Raw genomic sequence first — 19,404 nt, 5'->3', positions numbered from 1 at the left:
GCACTGCAGTCGTCTGGGGCAATTATTCTCCGGCGAACCCAGCTGCGCGAAGAGTACGAAAGGGAGTGGGAAGCTGTGTAACGGAGCAGAGGAATCGATGGTGCCTTTCTTGAACCGACCAGTCGGAGTTCCAGGTAACGCCATCGCAGAACAGGACAAGCCATGCCACTTTCCCCCTCCGCACTCCGGCGGACCGTAAGTAACGCGGCTGAAAAATCCTACCTCCATCGCCCCTTGCAGGCGCCCAGGTGGCGTAAGGAGTTGTTTTACTGATACGTAGCCGTATGGCGCGCATTCTATTTCCTAGTACGTCAGGGATAGTGAGCAACACAATCACGTCCAACAGATTCGTACGGCAACGTCTGAGATGTGCTAATGATGAGATGCATGTAACATTAGGTATTGAGCTGATGGACCTATTGCACCAGATAATACCCAGCCTTTCCCTCCTCCATGGTCATTAATCATGTCGTCGTGCCGTCTAGAAATGCATATTCGACGCCTTGTGAACTGGACATTCGGCCTTTCTGTTCAGCCATGACACAATACACTCCTTGTGAAATTTGCAGAAGCACTCCAGCCGTGCTAATTCATCTCCTGGATCGTACTCGACCATACAGATCGAACACTCTTGTGCGTTACCATCTCCTCCCAGGCAGTCTTTTTCCGACGCAACAAAAGATATCATGTGCACTGCATTGGGCCGTGAAGAACTTCCTTCGCCAGACGAGTGATCGCGGGCACTGATGCAGTTGATGATATGCGCCTCCCGTTCGCTCTCATCTCCATCCAGGCCAGCTGGAGGAAGGGCTCGTCGGCAGATAGGACAAATATCTGCTTCGTTCAGACGAGGCCGTGTATGTCGGGGCGCTGGTGGCGTAGTCCCAAGATCACGCAGGTGCTGGTCAAACATAGAATTACCACGAGACCGTCTATAAGGCTCGGGCGCGATTCGATTTCGTGAATCTAGCGATGCATATCGTCCATGACCATACATCGAAGAATGTGAGCTGCCAGAGGGTAGAGGAGGAAGTGGGTTCTGAAAAAAGTGTTAGCAAAACTGTTCTTGTGAGAAAAGGAAGATATACATTATGTGGGCCAAACCTCGGATCATACCCAGGTGGGAACATCGCTGATGGACCAACCATGGATGACGGTCTCGGACGACCAGTGAATGATCCAAACGTAGGCGTGTTTGCAGTGGGCATGGGGCTTAACGTTGGCAGTGTTCCCGTACGATGGCGGTTGGGAGGACGGACAGGCCCAGTATGCGATGGTCTTCTTGGTCCTTGAAACATTGAGGTGAGAGAACCAGTTGGTCGAGGATCTGGATCAAGATTCTCCGTTGAAGGTAAGTTGGGCAGCGGGTCTGGTTGAGGATCTGGCACACAGGGATTGCACAGGCGAACCTTTTCACCGCCTTCTAGATGTCTCCGCGCAAACCGACCATCTCCATCTTCATCATCGCCCGTCAAATCGATGGTCTCGACCCTATATCCCTCAGTAGCCGTGGGTGATGCAGACTCTTCGGGGCTTGGTGGATTGACAATATATTGTCGTGGTATGGTGATTCGATGGGGCGAACACTCATTGCAGACTACTCTACCACATTTTCGACAGTGATGACGCCGGAACAACCATGTAAATGGCCTCCAACAGATTGGACATTCGGAGACCTCTGAGTCAGGTTGCCAGTGCGGTACGACATATCTCCTAGAGTTGGTAGATGACGTCCTGCTTTCCTGAGGAGGAGGATGCGGAGGAGCATTTAGCGGTGGAGAAGATCCAGTCAAATCTACCACCTCACGCTGCTCTCCGTGTCTGTTCGCCGAGGGGCGCTCTGCAAATGGTGACTCTTCGTCCGAATCAAGTAACTCCTGCACCGCCCGGTCAGCTAGACCCATGGGCATCTGGCGCCTTCTTCCATGATCTTGGGCGGAATTAGTAAGCCTTCTCTTTCTGTCCATGGCGGTGATGATGTCTCGCCGCGCCTGTGCATCAATGGAAGGTGGCAAATGTGGTGTTGATCCGTCTCGACCAGTGACGGACTGCGGGTTGATCGAAGAGGATCCAGTGAGATGATCTGGATATCTGGCATCCGTGAGACTGCTCTGTCTCCTGGGATAGGAAGGATGGTTGGGACGGGCTGGACTTCTGTCAGGCAGAGCCGGATGCATGGGTGGGTTTACGGAAGCCACCCCGGACAACGAAGATTCGGGATCAGAGGTTGACATCGCGCCTGCTGCAGACTGCTGAAGTAGGAGCGGCGTCTATATCAGGATACTGCTGTGTTTGAGGGTTCAATGATGAAAGTGCATCGAAGAAGGGAATCATGCCACGGGCACAATCGCAGCACGTGGCGTGGTTCTAGAATGACAGCAGTATAGAGAGGACGGAGTACTAAGACATGGTTAGAAACGAAGGCGTTGAACAAGTGCCTCGCTGGAGAAGTGGCTCTTGCATTCGCCACGAAGTCTCCTGCAGAGCATTCAAAAGTGAGTAACGTGAGATGCAAGGTGTGTCAGAGGGACGAGAGGAGCAGCGGCATATGCCTGCGGTCCCTGAGCCTTGGCACATCAGCCTCAATCCAACCACAAGGCTGGCACGTGAACTGATAGATGCACAGTTGTCGCGTGCTTGCTCGGAAGCCCGGCAAAAATGCGTCTTCGAATTAATTGGAAGGGCACAGTCACATTCAGTAATGACCCTTATCGATATTTGTTCAGAAGCGGAACTCCAACACAATATGGAAGGCGAAGCGTTGGATGGCAGCTACTGCAGCACGGTGAAGACATTCAAACGACCTCCCTTAGGCCACTTACGTGGCACCTAGGTGGCTTGTTGACACTGACGGGGAGCGCAATAATGAATCGAGAGATTACAGACTGAAACACTGCAGGTGTTGCTCCGCGATTTGCGACAGCAGGTGTCACGTACGTCCAGGACGAATGCTGACATGCGATTTATTGCCGCAACATTTTAAGGCCGAGGATCTAAGTGAGCAAGTGCTATACTATCCCTCCATCCGCTGCTCCGTCTTGCCAAAGCATTCGCACAAGTTCTAGGCAACGTGATCGTGAGATTCAATCGATTTGCGCTGCGGAGAGCCTGGCTTAGGCGAGTCCCTCCTTTCCTAGCGGCATGTCCGGGCCCTGTAAGCTTTACCAAGAGTTCCTCTTGAGGAGTAGTGGTTGCTAAAACTGGCCTGGAACCAGTTCGGTTGAGTCGAGTTGGCAACATCCAGGCTGCGGGAGCGGCATCAGAGTGGACGCTGCGGCTAGCTTGCCATAGGCTACTGTCCACGGCACAGCCCCCGTTGCCCACCAAAAGTTGAACTCCCGACCTGACGGCATCCTCTCATAGTCAAACCCTTCCAGCGCCCAGTCTTCATCTTTGCGCCACCTGCGATTTCACTGTTTCATCATCCTCACGCTCGCTCATACTTCAGCCTGTATAGTCTCCGACAACATTCATGCGCTCCTGCCGCAAGATCACAGCCCTATCGTTCTTCGTCGCTCTTTCGTTACCCAGCTCGACTTGACCGAACATTCGAAACGTTTTCTCCTGCATGCGATCTTTCTGGTCCGAAAAAGTGTCAGTGTGCAAGTGGTCTACGTGAACCCAACTGCGAGATTAGTCGATTGCCTACAAGTCTGCGGTCGAGTCCCACCGCTGCGCCGAGTTCCTTCGCCGTCCGATCCCATTCAGCGGGCTTGCCCACGGTGGCCTACAGCGCATTATGTACTTTCCGTAAAGGATTGTCGACGCAGGCAAGCTTGAAGATGAATGAGTCCTTGTGCCTGGGCGGCCGTAGCCGGACATTCAGGTCGTGGCATGCAGTCCTCGGCCTTTTACTGCTGGTGGCAACCTGTATCCCCGTCGCCGACGCTGCGTTTGTCGAATTCACCAATTGCCTCAGTGGTAACATTGTCGACTCCGATCCCCAGCTTCTCCAGTTTGTTCCTCTGAATGTATCAGCAGTCTTCGATCTTGCTAGAGAGAACCAGCCCCTCAACATCACCGTCTATGGTAATGTGACCGGAAAAGCTACGGACGAACCTTACCCTCCGCCGAGTGATCCATCATGGAATGACACGAGTAATCAATTTGGCAAGATACCGGATTTCATAAGTGGGAACCCCGCGTATACGACTCTGGTGGGCGAGCTGAACGTTCTGAGCTATACGCCCTACACGGTGCCTGCAGAGAGATTCTGTAACAGTACTGTGCAAGGCAATTGCCCTCTTGGTCCTGCATTCTTCGCGACCCGAAATGAACTCGACCGTCTGCCAGCTTTTGCAATTCACGCGCAGATGAACTCAACGTATTCGTTCACCTCAATATCGGCGCGACTGAGAATCCTCGCCGGTGACCAAGCTGCAAGCTCATACGGCTGCGTTCTTGCAATTATAACTCCGGACCTTGGTGATACATTGAGTGGCCTGCTAAGATACCTACCCCTAGCCATTCTCATTATGGTCGGTGTGGCGACCATCGCAGCAGCGGTGCTCAGTCCCTGGGGAAGCTCCGACATTTTCAATTGGACCAGCAATTTCGGCCGCGATGAGGATCTCCTCCGCCTGGTCACACCCGGCTTCGCCGACTGCCTCCAGTATCTGCAATTCATCGTACTCACCGGCAGTCTGACCCTCAATTATCCGGGTTTCTATCAGCCAGTTGTGAGCCGAGTGTCATGGTCTGCGCTCATGTTCAACCAAAGCTTGGTCAGTGGCGTCCATTACCAGCCTGTTGTTGATGGCGTCTACCAGTACGGTACCCGATCGATTTACGGCTTAGACCGCATGACGCGCTTGGTTGGTATGGGCTCTTCTCGCGATACCTGGGCTGGCATGATCCTTTGGCTGGTAATCATTGTCGTGGCGATCGCAATCCTCACTCAAGTCGGCTTCGCCTGTCGCTGGGCATATCGACAAGTCGCAAAGATCGAAGCGGAAGATCTCCGGTCCAAGAACGGACCTTTCACGGCCGGCAACTGCATTCGGATCTCCCTCAACTACTTTCTCTTGCCATTGGCGTCACTCTCCTTCTACCAGCTGGTAATTGCCTCGCGTGGACCATCTTACTCTGTCGCCATCGCAGTTATCCTCATGGTCGTCGTTATACTATTCTCGGTTAGGCTCTTCTTTCTCTTTCTCAGGACGAAGCCAAGAGCTTTTCTTTTCGACGATTTGATCACTGTTCTGGCATATGGACCTCTGTATAACACCTACTGTGACGATGCCGCGATGTTCGCTCTGGTGCCCATCGTTGTCAATTTTACCCGCGGGATAGCAATTGGCGCTGTTCAGCCATCTGGTGTGGCTCAGATCGTTGTTCTGGCAATCTGCGAGATTGTTATGATCCTCACTCTCAACGCGTTCCGGCCATTTCCCTCGGCTACCTCGATGAACATCTACCATACGTGCTTCTCGGCCATTCGCTTTGTCACTCTTCTTCTCTCAATCGCCTTTGTGCCTACTTTGGAAGTGTCGGACGGAACAAGAGGTTGGATTGGGTATGCGATACTGTTGATCCACGCCTGTGTGCTTGTATTTGGCTTCTTCTTGAATGCCGTCCAGACATTGATTGAGGTTGTTGCGCGGCTCGCTGGGGCAGGGGGCCATAGCGATGATGGCAGCGCTACTAGAGGTGGCTTGGTCAAGGCATTTGGCATGCGTCAGTTATCGAGAAGGGTACCTCGGCGTGCCACGCCACAGGAACGTAACAGCATGGCTTCTGGAGCTGCTATGCTCGAACGTATGGACACAGAACCTAAGGACCTCAACATGACACGATCAAGGACCAGGAGTATCTCTGCAAGCTCAACATTGCTTTTGCAGCAAGCACGAAACAATCCCGCTAGGATGAGCCAAAATCTTGACGGGCTTAGCGCTGGTCAGAGTACACCCGATGCATCCAGCACTGTGTCGAAGCGGTTGACGAACCGATTAAGTGCTCAATCTGCCGGAGGCATTGTCGGACTTCAACATCAGGTTGATAAGAAAGATCCGTACTACCGACCACCCAGAAGGAACACCATGGATGCTCTCAATTCCCCGGACAAACGATCAAGTGCAGACTGGTCTAATCCTAAGACCGGTCTGATGGCTGATGAGCAAGCCATGGTTGACGATGACGCTGGCGAAGGCACCTCCCGCTTCGGCCGCGGGGAGCGGGATGACTTCGAAGACTTGCCAGTCGATGCATCCAGGCCTGCCAAGGACTACGCTGTGCGAGAAGTTGACTTCTACTACGGCGTTCGAGGGCCAGCTCTATCGAGTGGAACACGGAAGCTAAAAACTGGGCCTGCTGATCCAACAGGCACTGTATCCTCTGCGACCGGCTGGTTCAAAAACCTGTTTGGTGGTAAAACGCATGAGAAACATAAGGGTTTTGAGGTTGTCAGGAGTGCTCGGGCACCCCCTCCTGGGCTTATGCCACCCGCGCCAGGCACCGAAAGAGCGATCCAGGAGCCATACCGCGATGACCCTCAGAGCCCGGTCGCAGCTCGAGCAGGTAGAAGTGCGTCTCTACACTCAGTCTCCCAACGCCCACCACGGGAAAGCGCTCTGTATGATGATGCATCGAGCAGCGATACTTCGGATGACGAACCTGGGAGCCCCAGTCCCATTCCAGCGAAGCCGCCATCACTTCCCCTAATAAATACGGTGGGCGATATTGAGCTGCCAAGTCGAATCGGGTCGGAGAAATCTCGTAAATCTCGGAAAGGTCAACGTTCAACTTTGGAGGATGTTCCTGCAGTGCCAGCTATTCCCCGCAAGAGCTCTAGGAGGCATTCTTCTCGAGATTTGGCTGCACCATCAGCATCACTAACGGGACCTGCTGAGCTGTCTAGCATTCAGGGTTCGCCCAATCAGCAACGAGGTAGTCAAGCTACCATGAAGAGTGCGAGCCGCCTTCCATTCACAAACGTACAGGCATCGCCCTCAAAGGTCAACCGCCACTCGATGGGCGGAGATTCAGTCGCGTCAGATTACATGCATGTGGGCGACGAGGAAAATGCAGCGCCCGTGTCATACACTCAGCATTTACGGCAGACTTCGTCAGCACTAGGAAGCCATGCATTTGACGATCGACCGTCTAGCGTGGGTTTCGTACCACAACATCGCGCAAGTGATGCTATCCACCACAGTCCAGACTCGACGGAATTCGAGGGAAGTGTGGCCGAGGTCCTGGGCCGGCCAAGTCGAGCGCGGTAGATGATCGACTATCGAACCACAAGCAACATATTATCTGGCAAAGCTATCACGACGTTTACGAAGTCATTTGGAGACATACTAAAAGCATTAGCATACACTGTAATGAATTGGCGAAACAAGCGTCTTTCAGGAGGAAGAACGAGGAGTATTACAAGTAATAGTTCTATCATTCTCCGATGTACATATTAATTCCATCCCTTGACAGCACTTTTTGCGGAGCAGTCCTGCACCCTGGTCCAATAGAGTCCAATAACGCACGGTACCAACGCTCGTTTTGGGAGAACTAGAAAGTCAGCTACTGTCTCGTCCAGCAGCGGGACGAGGCACCTATGCAGCTCTGGCCTTTCCCGCGTGTTGGCGCCGTTGACCTTTGAAGCAAGAATTTGCGCCGCTTAACCTCAATGAGCGCTCGTGAGCCCATCCCCTTGCCATCGGTAGACATCCAGTTTATATGCGAAGATCACTGGCGCTGCGAAGATCTGACAGGCGCGCCGCTGGTTCAAGTCTACGTTCATTTCGCCTGTTCTCGGCTCCCAAATCCGAGTGACGTCTAGTGGTGAATCTAAGACTGCCTCACAGAAGGTTTTGGTTGCAGCAAGAATTCGATGCGGCGGAAAGCCAGGAGTGAGGTCCAAAAACATAAGACACAGGTGAGCCACCAGAGGGTCGAAGACTCCGTGTATGTCCCACCACCTAGACTTTCCTGAGAGCCCAGGGTCCTTGGGTTATGCACTACCAAGCTTCGTTACTACCTGGCAAAGACTTGCCAGTCATCGCTCGGTCGGATACTGGCTAACCATCAACTGGGAATAGGATCGTCACTGCTTGGGGTAGTCCACTCTTGTATCAAAGTGGACTTCCAACTCCTACGCCCAGCCGTGACTCTGGCGTCGGTGCGCTCAAATGGCTCCGTCCTATGCTCCGCTTCTCCAGCTTCCGCTTATCCTCGTTTCAGCATCGGCAATCTGCAGGACATCCCGAGATGACTAGTGGTTGCTAGCGGTTGAAGTTGGCTTGGGGCACGTTTTCCCATTGGCTCCGACGTCCCCGCCGCAATATCATAGCACGACATCGGATTTTGCTCGGTATGCGCTTTCTCACCGGCAACATCAGCTTTCAGCAGAAATTGGGTTCAGCGTCGCGTGCCTCTACCTTTCCACCTCAACGCCGATAGCGTACTTCGGGTCGCAAGTCGTTGTTTCAACCATGTTCATGTCCGGGGGTTGTCTCAAAAGGTGGGTGACCTACAGTGCCATGACTTGGGCGATTGGACTCGGATGCGTCCTCGCTGTCTTGATGGACTAGTCGATCTTGTTGGGACCACTGATCTGTCTTGACGGGATCTCGAGCTCTTGTCTCAACGAGTCGTTGGACAGATGGCTCGAGGAGCCCGGGTCTCAGTATGGTAGATGAGGAGGCGGCGAATATGGCTAACGGCTACATCACGAAAGATACCCTTGTGTATATCACGTCGAAGCCTGTGGCGGCGAAGAAAGGCGCACCGAGTGAATCGTCGTCGACGCGGCATTTGAAGTCTTGAGAAAGGGCCTCGGATGGGGCTAGGGAGGCCTTCTGACCGGGTGTGGGTTTTCCTGTTCATCAACTCGGTCGAATATATATTGGCACACAGGACAATGCACCTGTAACAAGGTGCACAGCACAGCACAGCGACAGCACTGTCGATAAACAGTGAGGAAAGGAAGCGTTCAGCGCGATGACATACGCGACACCAGGCGTGATAGCGTTTATGTCATATTTGGAGTACAGGACCAAGACGAAGGCACGATGTTGGGTGGCCAGCTTTTGTATGGCTATAGTGTTTAGCATTTATATTATGGGATCGTAATAGACAGAAATCCGAGCAGTCACACACAATCCAAACGTGTTCAATGGCCAGGGCGTACTGTTGAAGTTCCAAACCCAGCCAACTGGCTATTTACCTGTATAGCTGGGCTCTGCCCCAAGATCGATCTGCTCTTCGCAGGCATTCACTCACTCGTAATGACTCATCCCGTTCTGGTAGATGTTCGTCTGAACATCAGTCGTGATGGCGGTCGACGCAAAGCCAAAAAATGGCAGCGCTCGACGCCAGTGTCACTCATCTCTGCCAATATACACGGCAATCCCCAACCCACCTCCATATGGAGCGACCGTGGTCCTAAAGCCATTGTTGGGGTCCGCGAAATAAGTCTCTAGCTCTTTGTAGCCCTTGGCGGCAGCGGTTATGTTGTCTATCACGACCATAGCTCCCTTTCTGAGATATGGCTGCACCAGCTGCAGGGTTGGCAACGCGAGCGGCGTCCAGACTAGAGTTGAAGTGAAAGGTTAGCAGCCGCAGCGGAGGAAACGCTGCCCCCACCAGCAAATCCACCAGTCACAACTTACTGTCCAACAACAAGAAATCGATCTCACGCGGTAGATCGGTCTTCAGCGTTTCCCTCAGATCCCCGACCCGCAAATCGATCCAGCGTCCTACCTGGTCCGGAACCTGGTCCCAGTACCGCCGCGCCCGCTCGGCCTTGCTGGGCTCGTTCTCGGTCGCGATGACCTTGGCTTCGCCGCCCGCGGCATTCTGCCCCACGGCCAGTGCCAGCCAGATGGTGGAGACGCCGAAGGAGGTACCAGCCTCAACGACGAAGCGCGCGCCGCTGGAGCGGAGCAGGAGGTAGATGAGGGCACACTTGTCTGGGTCGAGGGCGACGAAGCGGTCAAGGGCGGCGGTGTGGGGCTGGGAGTCGGTGCTGATGTAGGGCGGCTCGGTGAGAGCTTGAGTGTGTAGGTCTTGCAGAAGTGAGAGTACGGCGGGGCTGGCGGAGAGGGAGGCCAGAGCTGGGGGGATGCTGGAGAGGGGCGGGGCGGGGTTTGCCATGGTGTTGCTGCTGTGCAGAGTTCAGTGTGTTCTTCACCTGTGGACAGCTGGAAGAGCTGGATCTGTCGACGACTTTATCGGTGGTGGTGGTGAGTCATGGTGGTTGAGACCAAGTTCCGAGGAGCTCAGATCATGATGCCAAGGGCAGGGCGGAAAGAAGACCGGCATGAATCTCATCACAGTCATGCGTATTCGTACTTGTGGGTGCTATTGTCAGTGAATTAGTTTGCTTGTCAGCGAGATCCGTCTGAAGCCGGATTCGACTTGATACTCAGTTGCAATGAGTTATCTATATGTGTGCATAATTGTAGGCTCGGAATTGGAAGTCATGATACTTCCGCATTGAAAGGCTTGCATGTGGAAGTCGTGCCTAGAGTAAGACTGCGGGGGCCTCCGCAGCCCTATTAGTACAGTACATGAAGGACCCTCAACGGGCTCAAAATCAATACTCGAAAAGGGACAACATTACTTTGGACCAGACGCTCCACATATTATTGATAATCATCAAAAGCAGTACCACCTAGCCAAGCTTTGGGTCTAAGATGCTTGGAGGTAGCCGAAAAAGGCTTCGTCATTCGTTACAGGGACGGAGTACCGTAGAGGAGCCACCCGAGTCCACCGCCCGGACGTCCCGGGAGACTCGCAGGCAGGCTTTGTGCCGCCGCTGCAACAATCAACGTCATGCCTTTCACGCCACATGAGAAGCTTTTGTTAAAGGGTGTTAACACCCCTGATTACATGAGTATTATCCAGATCGTCATGTGCTTTGACAGAGACAGTAACCAGAGGCGATTGTCCCATCAGCATCCGCCGCTTCAATCCGGGGGCACCACACCATTTCGCTTTCTGCCCCAGGGCTGCGTTCTCGAGAAGACTACCTGTATGGGGGTAAATGCCTTGCATGTAGGTGGCTACCAAGTTCTATTTGCGACCTCATTTTCTCCAGACACAGTCCCTGCCACCGCGCCTCCGTGCCGTGACATCCACGATTCGATGGCCAATCTCGTGTCAAACCATGCCCGTTCTCCATCGATCCCACAATTCGCACCCCAACCTCGCTCCAGTCGGCGCGCTTTCTTTTTTCCTGCCCTCGTGCACTCACACGCTCCGCACACCTTTCCTTTGTTGCCTTCCGCCCCACCGATGACCTCACCGCCGCACCCGCACCTGAACCTGAACCTGAACCTGAAGCCCTGTCACGATTCACAGAGACATTTGTCGCTTAAGCCGCAGCTTCCCGCGCAGGACATCACGAGTTGATCTGGCTTTGACTTTCCTAGCCCTTCCACTTGCGAACGCTATATAGCTGGCGTAGACGTCCATCTGCACCTACTTCACACACGTATTCCTCAAGTAACCGTTGGAAACTGCTTCTGGTCCAACGAAGTACCTGCCCACCATGAAGGGCCTCAGCATGAGCACACACGTGCTCTTCGACCAGTACAACCCTGATTCCGAGAAGGGCACTGATGTCCGTCATTCGCTGGCCCATCTCGACTACAGTCCCTTGAAGCGGGTGACAGGTCGCAGCTTGGCTATGGGAGTCTTGATCTCTATGGGCGGCTTGATTTTTGGTTATGACACTGGCCAGATCTCGGGATTCCTTGAGGTAAGCAGTCAGTCTTCTTGCACGACAGCCAGATGTTGACCCTGGTCCCAGATGCCCGACTTCTTGGACAGATTTGGTCAACGCAAAGCGAATGGCGAGCCATACTTCAGTGATGTGCGTTCCGGTTTGATTGTCGCTTTGGTAAGTGCACTTGCCGGCCTGCGAAGACGACAATCTAATTCTCGAAGCTATCCATTGGTACACTCATCGGTGCTCTGATTGCTGCCCCAATTGCAGACAAGATTGGTCGACGTCTGTCAGTCACTTTCTGGTCCATCATTGTCTCCGTCGGCTTCATTATCCAGATCGCAGCCAATACTGCATGGTATCAGGTCATGATCGGACGTTTCGTGGCCGGTCTGGGTGTTGGAGCTCTGTCTCTGCTAGTGTAAGTGCAACTTGTACTTCGACAGCCTTCTACTGACGCGTAACTCAGGCCCATGTACCAAGCCGAAACTGCTCCGCCATGGATTCGTGGTGCCCTCATCTCTACATATCAGCTGTTCATTACCCTCGGTATCTTCCTCGCCGCCTGTTTCAACTTTGGCACATATGAACATCAACGCGCCAACTCTGGATCGTGGAGAATCGTCCTAGCTATCGGGTGGGTCTACACCGCCATTCTCGGTATTGGAATCTTGTTCTTTCCCGAGACACCACGCTACGACTATCGTCGTGGCCGCGTTGACAAGGCTCGAGAGACCATGATTCAGGTCTTTGGCGCCCCTGCCCACCACTACGCCGTTCATACTGAGCTGGAGGAGATCGAAGCTAAGCTCCGCGCAGAGAACCAGATCAAGCATGGCCCCATCCGCGAGTATATCAACATGTTCCGTGCTCCACGCATGGCTTACCGTGTTGCGCTTGGCGTGACCCTCCAGATGTTCCAGCAACTCACTGGCGCAAACTATTTCTTCTACTATGGCACCACCATTTTCAAGGGTGTTGGCATCAACAACAGTTACGTGACCCAAATGATTCTCAACGGCATCAACTTCGGCGTCACTTTCATCGGCCTCTATTTGATTGAGCACTACGGAAGGAGGAAATCCCTGATCGCCGGTTCCATCTGGATGTTCGTCTGCTTCATGATCTTTGCTTCAGTCGGACATTTCTCTCTCGACCAGGAAGATCCCAGCCGCACAAAGTCAGCCTCGACAGCCCTCATTGTCTTTGCCTGTCTTTTCATCCTCGGTTTCGCCACCACATGGGGTCCTATGGTCTGGGCCATCATCGGCGAGTTGTATCCTTCTCGATATCGAGCGAAGGGCATGGCGCTTGCGACCGCATCAAACTGGCTCTGGAACTTTCTCATCGCATTCTTCACTCCGTTCATCACCAAAGCCATCGATTTCCGCTATGGGTACGTCTTTGCTGCCTGCAATTTCGTCGCCGCGTTGATCGTGTACTTCTTCGTCATGGAAGGTCAAGGTCGCACGCTCGAAGAACTCGACACCATGTACATCGAGAGAGTCAATCCCATGAAGAGCTCCAAGTGGGTTGCGCCCAGCAAGGAGGAGATGAGCAGGATCCGGAAGGAGGCCGGTACAGAGCTGCCGGTCGATGGTGATGCCGCCGGCGATGTGGAGCATAGGGGTGCCCTCAGTGGAGAGACGGAGCGGAATCCCATGGAAGATCCGGTGCCCAAATCGAACAATGGCGATGGATTCGTCGGCCATCGGGAGAGGGTTTGATGGTCCCATTAGCTTAGCTGGACATGGAAACGACTGGTTGGTTTTGGATCACCGTGGGCTTGATCACTCTCAGCGTGGAATTTTTTTCGTCCCTCTATGTTTCACGACACATGAACTAATATCCTTGAGAGGAAGATAGCTAATAGCCGGCATTGCACTCCTGATGAACTTTTACCATTGACCGTTCCATGTGTCCGACTTAGTGCGTTGCTGCTATATGTATTTATGAACGTAACTGCTCGAGGACAATAATCGGAATAAGTCTAAAATCTCAAGAGCATCATTCACGCTAGATAGTGTTCTGTGTTTCATTCGACACCTGCGTACCGCACCGCAACTACCAACAACTCCGCGCCCTCCAACTACAACCACAACTACGACTACAGACTACAGCAGGACCATAGCAAACCCCACGGCCAACGCCACGACGCTCGACCCAGCAACGACCACCGTGCTGGGAACCCGCACGCTCGGCGCCGCATTCCCGCTTCCAATCCCACTCCCACTCGAGCTCGCACTGCCGCTGCTGCCGCCCGAACCGCCACTACTGCCACTCTCATTCGCTGTCTCCGTCGCCGCCGCGCCCAGATCAAACGTCGGCGTCACGGGATTGATGCTCCCCGTCGCCTCCGCATTATCACTCGTGGCCGCTGCGGGACCGCCTTCGTCGCTCAGCGTCGCGCTCGAGACATCGATGCTGAAGGTGTTGGTGCTGCTGCAGCCGGGGATGTCGGTGCCGGACATGATGGCGCTGATGCTGCCGCTGCTGCCGGCCACCGATGAAGTGGCGGCCTGCGCGAGCGCGACTTGGTTGTTGTCCAGGTCGAAGACGAAGTAGCCGGAACGCATGAAGCTGTCGCCGAGGACGAGGGTGTCGCCGTTGGGGACGTCGACTTTGAATTGGCAGATGTCTTGGCCGTCGGAGAATTGGGCGGGTTCGCTGAGGGGGGCGATGAGGGCGGAGAGGGGGACGTTGATGGAGGGGCCGTCGTCGCCGCCGCCGAAGTGGTAGGTTAGGCTGGCGTTGGCGCGGTTGCGGCTGCAAGGGATGGTGGCGGAGCCTTCGATGCTGGTGATGCCGAAGCCGCCGTAGACGGCGTCGACGAGGGAGCTGGGGAGGTTGGTGACTGTGTTTCCGCTGTCGAGGAGGACGGGCATGGCAAAGTCGGTGTCCGTGAGGAGGCGGGTGCCGCTTTCGTCGGTGACTGATACGCCGGTGAGCGCAACCTTGAAGTCGGTGTACTCGGCGTATTGGACAGGGTCTTTGAGGACCGGTAGGGCGACTAGGTCGCCGGTGTAGAGGCTGGGGTCGATGCCGCCGAAGATTATCCTGCCTTTGGCGGCCTCTTGTGACCCGAGATAGAGCGAGTAGGCTTGTCGACCAATGTCGCCAGAGGACACCATGGCAGAAATTACAGTGGATGGGAGGGTGTTGTTCTGGAGCGTGAGGACGACAGCGCCGGAGTTGGCTTGATAGCCCACGCCGACGAGGCCTGTGCCGTCGTTGACGAGCTGCGGACCGTCTTCCAGTTGATTAGCGAGCCCGACGATGAGGTCGCCGGCCTTGATGTCGATGCCACCAACGGATAGAACGTCCGTGAAGTAGTCGCCGATGTAAGCCGTTCCATCACCATAGCTATTGTTGAAAGTGCCTTCTGAGACCAGCTCGTAGGTCGACGAGGAGCCTGGGTCATAGGAGCCAGAAGGACAGCCTCCTTCCTTCTTACATTCCTTAACTTTGGAGTTGGTGACTACGACATCGGAGCTACCAGTGTCCAGCTGAAGGCGGAAAGACTGTGGAGGCGTGCCAATGGTGAGATTGAGCCAGTACAGCTTTGCACGTTAGTGTTAGGCACTGTCATGTAGCGAGGAAACCTACAGAGCCATTCTCGCCCGCAACAATTTGTTGTCCAAGATGGTCCGTGTTGGTCTGCCGCTTGACGAGACGCGGGCCCTGCACGTGCTCGAGGTCGAGCTTAAGGTAGCCTGATGAGGCCAGTACGGCGCTTGCGCAGCCCAGAACTAAGGCGGAGACCAACATGCTGCTGTCGTCAATGGCAAATGCTCGGATTCAAGAGGTCTGGAAAGGTATTGCAGCAGAAACACGGCGGTGTTTATATCATCACCACCATTTGGGCTCCATTGTGTCACAGCTGAACCGCAGTCTGCCTCTCAGCTGTTACGTGGCGTAGGGGCTCCGCTTCCTACCTACACGTAGGTAGTCAGCAGGATTCTGTGGGGGGCAAGTCAGCTCTAGCTTGACGTGCCCAGGCGCTTAATTGGCCGCTTGCCTCGGTTAAGCTGTCGCTAAGGCATAAAACTTTCCAAGCTCAACCAAGCCGACCGGTGCTGAGCTTAATTTATTCTTGGCCAGAATCCTTCGACAGCTATAAGCTCTGCCGTTTGACGACAGCGCTTTTGCGCCCGCGTTTCATGCTAGCAATACGGATAGTAAGTTGCAGTTGTACAATGCAGCCCAACTACTTCTGACAGCCAAACACGAGTTGGAAGAATGGTACTTGGCACAGAGAGGCTGCTGCGGTCGTTGCGACTTCCAGCCTCGCACCACCGAGTTGTCAGCAAGAACATGTTGAAGCAACTGTGATGCTAGGCTGTACCGTAGATCGATGTTATTGGGGGCCGAGAGACTGAGGTCATCTCTGGTAGAATGGGGCAACCCGGGGCTAGTACAGTGGACAGAGGAGATGACAATTTACGGTTGGTTCTAGACCCTGCGTCAGATTCTGGGCTTCTAAGGCCACCCAACATACTTTCCCCGTCCTGATCCTTCGATCTTGACTTCCATGGAGCAGCTTATATTTCCTGAATCGAAGAGTTGACTACCACAATGCGACAGGCACCAGGCTTCCTTTCGGCTGGTAGGATGGCCGAGCTTGAGTCGATGTCCTGGTGTTCAGATCACTCCACAGCGTCTTGTCGCTGTCAGCCCTCCGACATCCTGCCGTTTATGAGCCTTTGCAGACTTCGTAGGCTCAGGTGCATCTCGGGCTGATCCTGCCGTGTCGCGGTGTCACACGCGTGCCCTGGCGCCAACAACACTTCTGCATCTCTTCTGGTGATTGATCAAATTTCTAAATAAGTGTCAAGCCTTACTTAGATAGAGAAACGCTTTGGTCCCTTTGAGTGCGGCTTGGACTATGACTGTGCAGACGCAGACGTGTTCTGCTCGATCATTGACTCTTCTCCGTGCTATGGGACTCAGCATCGGGTCTTGGTCTGGCCTTGAGAGCCTTGGAATAAGCGAACGGAGAATCTGGGTGATATCAAATTGGCATGCCACTGTTTGCCCAGCCTTGACTCCGGTCTGGCTAGCATAGGCCGGCGATTTACGCCTTACCGGGCTGGTGCCGGGACCCACTTGGCCACTTGGCGCGTTTGCCTGACGCCTGACGCAACATCGCGAAACCATTTCCGGAGTGATCTTCCATCCATGGTAGCGTTTTGTATCTAGTGCAGCATCTCTACCTCCCGACGAACTGCCAATGCCCAGAGACACAAATTCGGAAAAAGGCATACACCCCAAAAAAAGGCAAAAAGAACAGAGGAATATGCTCCCTTAAGGGATGTCTTGACCTTTTCCTTGTGGGCTTTCTTGTGTGCCTCTTTCTTTTTGTGTATTATCCCTCCCCGAAAATATGTCTACTGGTAGAGGTAGCTCGATAGATATCAAGTCGTACATACTGTGCGCTGACAATTTTTCAGTGGCATCTAGACCCTAGGACTTATGGTTCTTCCTGCCTGGTTTATAACGTGGTGTCACCCATCGTTGGTCTGTGCGAATGTTGGGAGGATTTTCGCGATTTATGATATATATGGGTGGTTGCTAGGCAGAAAGGTGCCGTCAGGAGGCTGGAAAGTACGTATGTAAAATCCACTTCAAGGATACTTGAGCTACATGCAAATGGACATTGACGCTCTTGAGAGGCCACTCAGACGCGGAATCGATTTGCGCGAGTCTACTTTTCTACTTGTATTCATAGATAGCAGCGCCAACTTCACAGTGACATCTGAGGCAGCTGCAAAGGCGACACCCAAGGTGGGGGGATGCTGTAACACGGTGACAATGGATGTCACATTTGGACTTGACGGTCTTTCGATGGCTTCAAGGGATATTGGATTTTATTGTCTCTGCTGCTGCTCCTATTCAGAGGCTCAATACGTTGATAAGCACTGTCAAATTCGGTCGAGATGTTGTGCGCCCTACCCATTCGAACTCCAAGCGCATCGCCTGCAAGATTTGTAGCGGCACCACCCGCGCTTCGCGAGCTATCTAAATGCCACGACGCCATCATAGAACTCATAGTTGGTGGTACTGCTGTACAGACGATCGAAAATGTTAAAGACATAATCAAAGAACTTGGCCAGAATCTCATGCTATACGATCGCAAGATCCAGGTAGCCGAACGGCACATACTTCGACTTGTCGACTCCTTCGAGAACGAAATGTATGCCTAATAACTAGGTTATCGATCTTGATGGGCATTATAGAGGCTACACAGCGATACAGAGATGTCTTCAGGTCGTCGTGATGCGAGTCCGATGATCCCGCCAAGCAGATCGCGCTCACGCTGGCCAAGTACATGGCGGTTTGGCCGTTCTTGGAGGCGGAGAAGATGCGAGCGAAGGCAGCGTTGTGTCAGGTGTAGTGTAGTCACTGTACGTTGGGTGATTGGAGGACGCCTCTGGATGGCGGTGTGCAAATAATACAGGGTCTGACTCTATTGGGTATTCACTTCCCTCTGTAGTTCAAAAGTTCCGAAGCCGATCATGAGCAGAAGTCTCGGAGTCCACCGCACCTACTACTGGCACGACGCTGTTCTTCATGCATACTTCTTGGTGATATTATCGCACCATTCAAACATCTTGAACGGTGTTCCATCCTCCTTCTTCGTCTCTGCAAAAATGTCCGACCTCATGGGGTACCTCCTGCCCCACGGCACAATCCACCCTCCCTGATCTTCTCCAAGGGTGAGATCTTTGGACAGACCAGCGTACAGCTCCGTGTACGCACCCATCTTCACCGGTGACTCCAGCATTTTTCCCATCATGCGGATACTAGCGGGCGATGTCCGGCCCAGATCCGATGACAGAGTGCCGGGATTGTAGGCCTATTGAGATTAGATTGAAGCTTCTCAACAACGACAGAGGAACTCACAAGATGCATGACGCCATCTGTTTGGCCGAAACGCTTGCCGAATTCGACTGCGAGCAGATAGTTGGCGGCTTTGGTGATATGGTAAGGCATCATGGGTGGCTCGAATGCATGCACGAGGTCTGAGCCATCCTCCTTCCAGGCGACGCCCCCAGGAGGAGTGTTCACGACGGTGGCCGTGCTGCCTGCCCAAGTCACGCGGACGTCGCCGGGCTTCTCAGATGCCGCCGTGCGCTTCAATATTGGTGAGAGCAGCTTGGTGAACAGAAACGGTCCGTAGATGTTGGTCTGATACTGCAAGTCGAACCCCTGGGCACCCTTCGAGCCCGCAGGAGGATGCATAACGCCGGCATTGTTGTTCAGCCAGTGAAGCTTGGTCTCCTGCCGCTGAAATTCCTCTGCTGCCGGCTTGATGGTGGTTAGGTCGGAGAGATCAATCTTGAGGAAGTGAAGCGAGCCACGTGAGCCAGGGTATTCGGCGGTCAGTGCCTCGATGGCCTTCTGTCCTTTGCTCTCCGAGCGCCCTGCCAGCCAGACAGTTGCATGGTGCTGGTAGAGGATCTTAGCGAGTTCGAAGCCCACGCCGCCGTAGCCTCCGGTGATCAAGATGACGCGACCTGCCTGATCAGGAAGATTGTTCTCGTTGAGGGTTGGCTTGGGTATCATGTAGTGTTGGCCAAAGAAGGCACGCAGCGTGTACGGGATGCACATGTTTGCGAAAGTAATATAGTAGTCTCTAGCATCTTGTGCGGTCGTTCTATCTTAAGTCGAGCCATTGCACTGCTAGAGCCGCACTCGTCCGAGATTGTTAGAAGCGACTGAGACCGAGACGCTCGGCC

At 53.8% G+C, this 19,404-nt stretch overlaps 6 protein-coding genes across 6 annotated transcripts; 2 read left to right on the top strand and 4 right to left on the bottom strand.

Moving 5' to 3' along the window:
* Positions 1 to 481: 481 nt before the first annotated feature.
* HMPREF1541_02300 (uncharacterized protein) lies at positions 482 to 2,234 on the bottom strand (the record flags this gene model as incomplete). The annotated part of the gene is made up of 2 exons (XM_008716656.1): positions 482 to 1,039; positions 1,089 to 2,234. 2 exons carry the CDS (start codon positions 2,232 to 2,234, stop codon positions 482 to 484), a joined length of 1,704 nt encoding a protein of 567 aa, XP_008714878.1.
* Positions 2,235 to 3,782: 1,548 nt separating this feature from the next.
* Positions 3,783 to 7,220, top strand: HMPREF1541_02299 (uncharacterized protein; the record flags this gene model as incomplete). The annotated part of the gene is made up of 1 exon (XM_008716655.1): positions 3,783 to 7,220. The coding sequence occupies one exon, from the start codon at positions 3,783 to 3,785 to the stop codon at positions 7,218 to 7,220; it is 3,438 nt and encodes a 1,145-aa protein (XP_008714877.1).
* Positions 7,221 to 9,314: 2,094 nt separating this feature from the next.
* HMPREF1541_02298 (uncharacterized protein) lies at positions 9,315 to 10,089 on the bottom strand (the record flags this gene model as incomplete). The annotated part of the gene is made up of 2 exons (XM_008716654.1): positions 9,315 to 9,526; positions 9,606 to 10,089. The coding sequence occupies 2 exons, from the start codon at positions 10,087 to 10,089 to the stop codon at positions 9,315 to 9,317; spliced, it is 696 nt and encodes a 231-aa protein (XP_008714876.1).
* A 1,399-nt stretch (positions 10,090 to 11,488) lies between these two features.
* Positions 11,489 to 13,392, top strand: HMPREF1541_02297 (uncharacterized protein; the record flags this gene model as incomplete). Its single annotated transcript, XM_008716653.1, has 4 exons — positions 11,489 to 11,698; positions 11,750 to 11,839; positions 11,887 to 12,086; positions 12,135 to 13,392. The coding sequence occupies 4 exons, from the start codon at positions 11,489 to 11,491 to the stop codon at positions 13,390 to 13,392; spliced, it is 1,758 nt and encodes a 585-aa protein (XP_008714875.1).
* Positions 13,393 to 13,779: 387 nt separating this feature from the next.
* HMPREF1541_02296 (uncharacterized protein) lies at positions 13,780 to 15,433 on the bottom strand (the record flags this gene model as incomplete). Its single annotated transcript, XM_008716652.1, has 2 exons — positions 13,780 to 15,225; positions 15,272 to 15,433. The coding sequence occupies 2 exons, from the start codon at positions 15,431 to 15,433 to the stop codon at positions 13,780 to 13,782; spliced, it is 1,608 nt and encodes a 535-aa protein (XP_008714874.1).
* A 2,800-nt stretch (positions 15,434 to 18,233) lies between these two features.
* Positions 18,234 to 19,276, bottom strand: HMPREF1541_02295 (uncharacterized protein; the record flags this gene model as incomplete). Its single annotated transcript, XM_008716651.1, has 2 exons — positions 18,234 to 18,521; positions 18,569 to 19,276. The coding sequence occupies 2 exons, from the start codon at positions 19,274 to 19,276 to the stop codon at positions 18,234 to 18,236; spliced, it is 996 nt and encodes a 331-aa protein (XP_008714873.1).
* Positions 19,277 to 19,404: the final 128 nt, after the last annotated feature.

This window comes from Cyphellophora europaea (assembly GCF_000365145.1).
Source record: "Cyphellophora europaea CBS 101466 unplaced genomic scaffold supercont1.2, whole genome shotgun sequence".
Lineage (NCBI taxonomy): Eukaryota > Fungi > Ascomycota > Eurotiomycetes > Chaetothyriales > Cyphellophoraceae > Cyphellophora > Cyphellophora europaea.
This window is presented reverse-complemented; position numbering and strand designations above follow the sequence as displayed.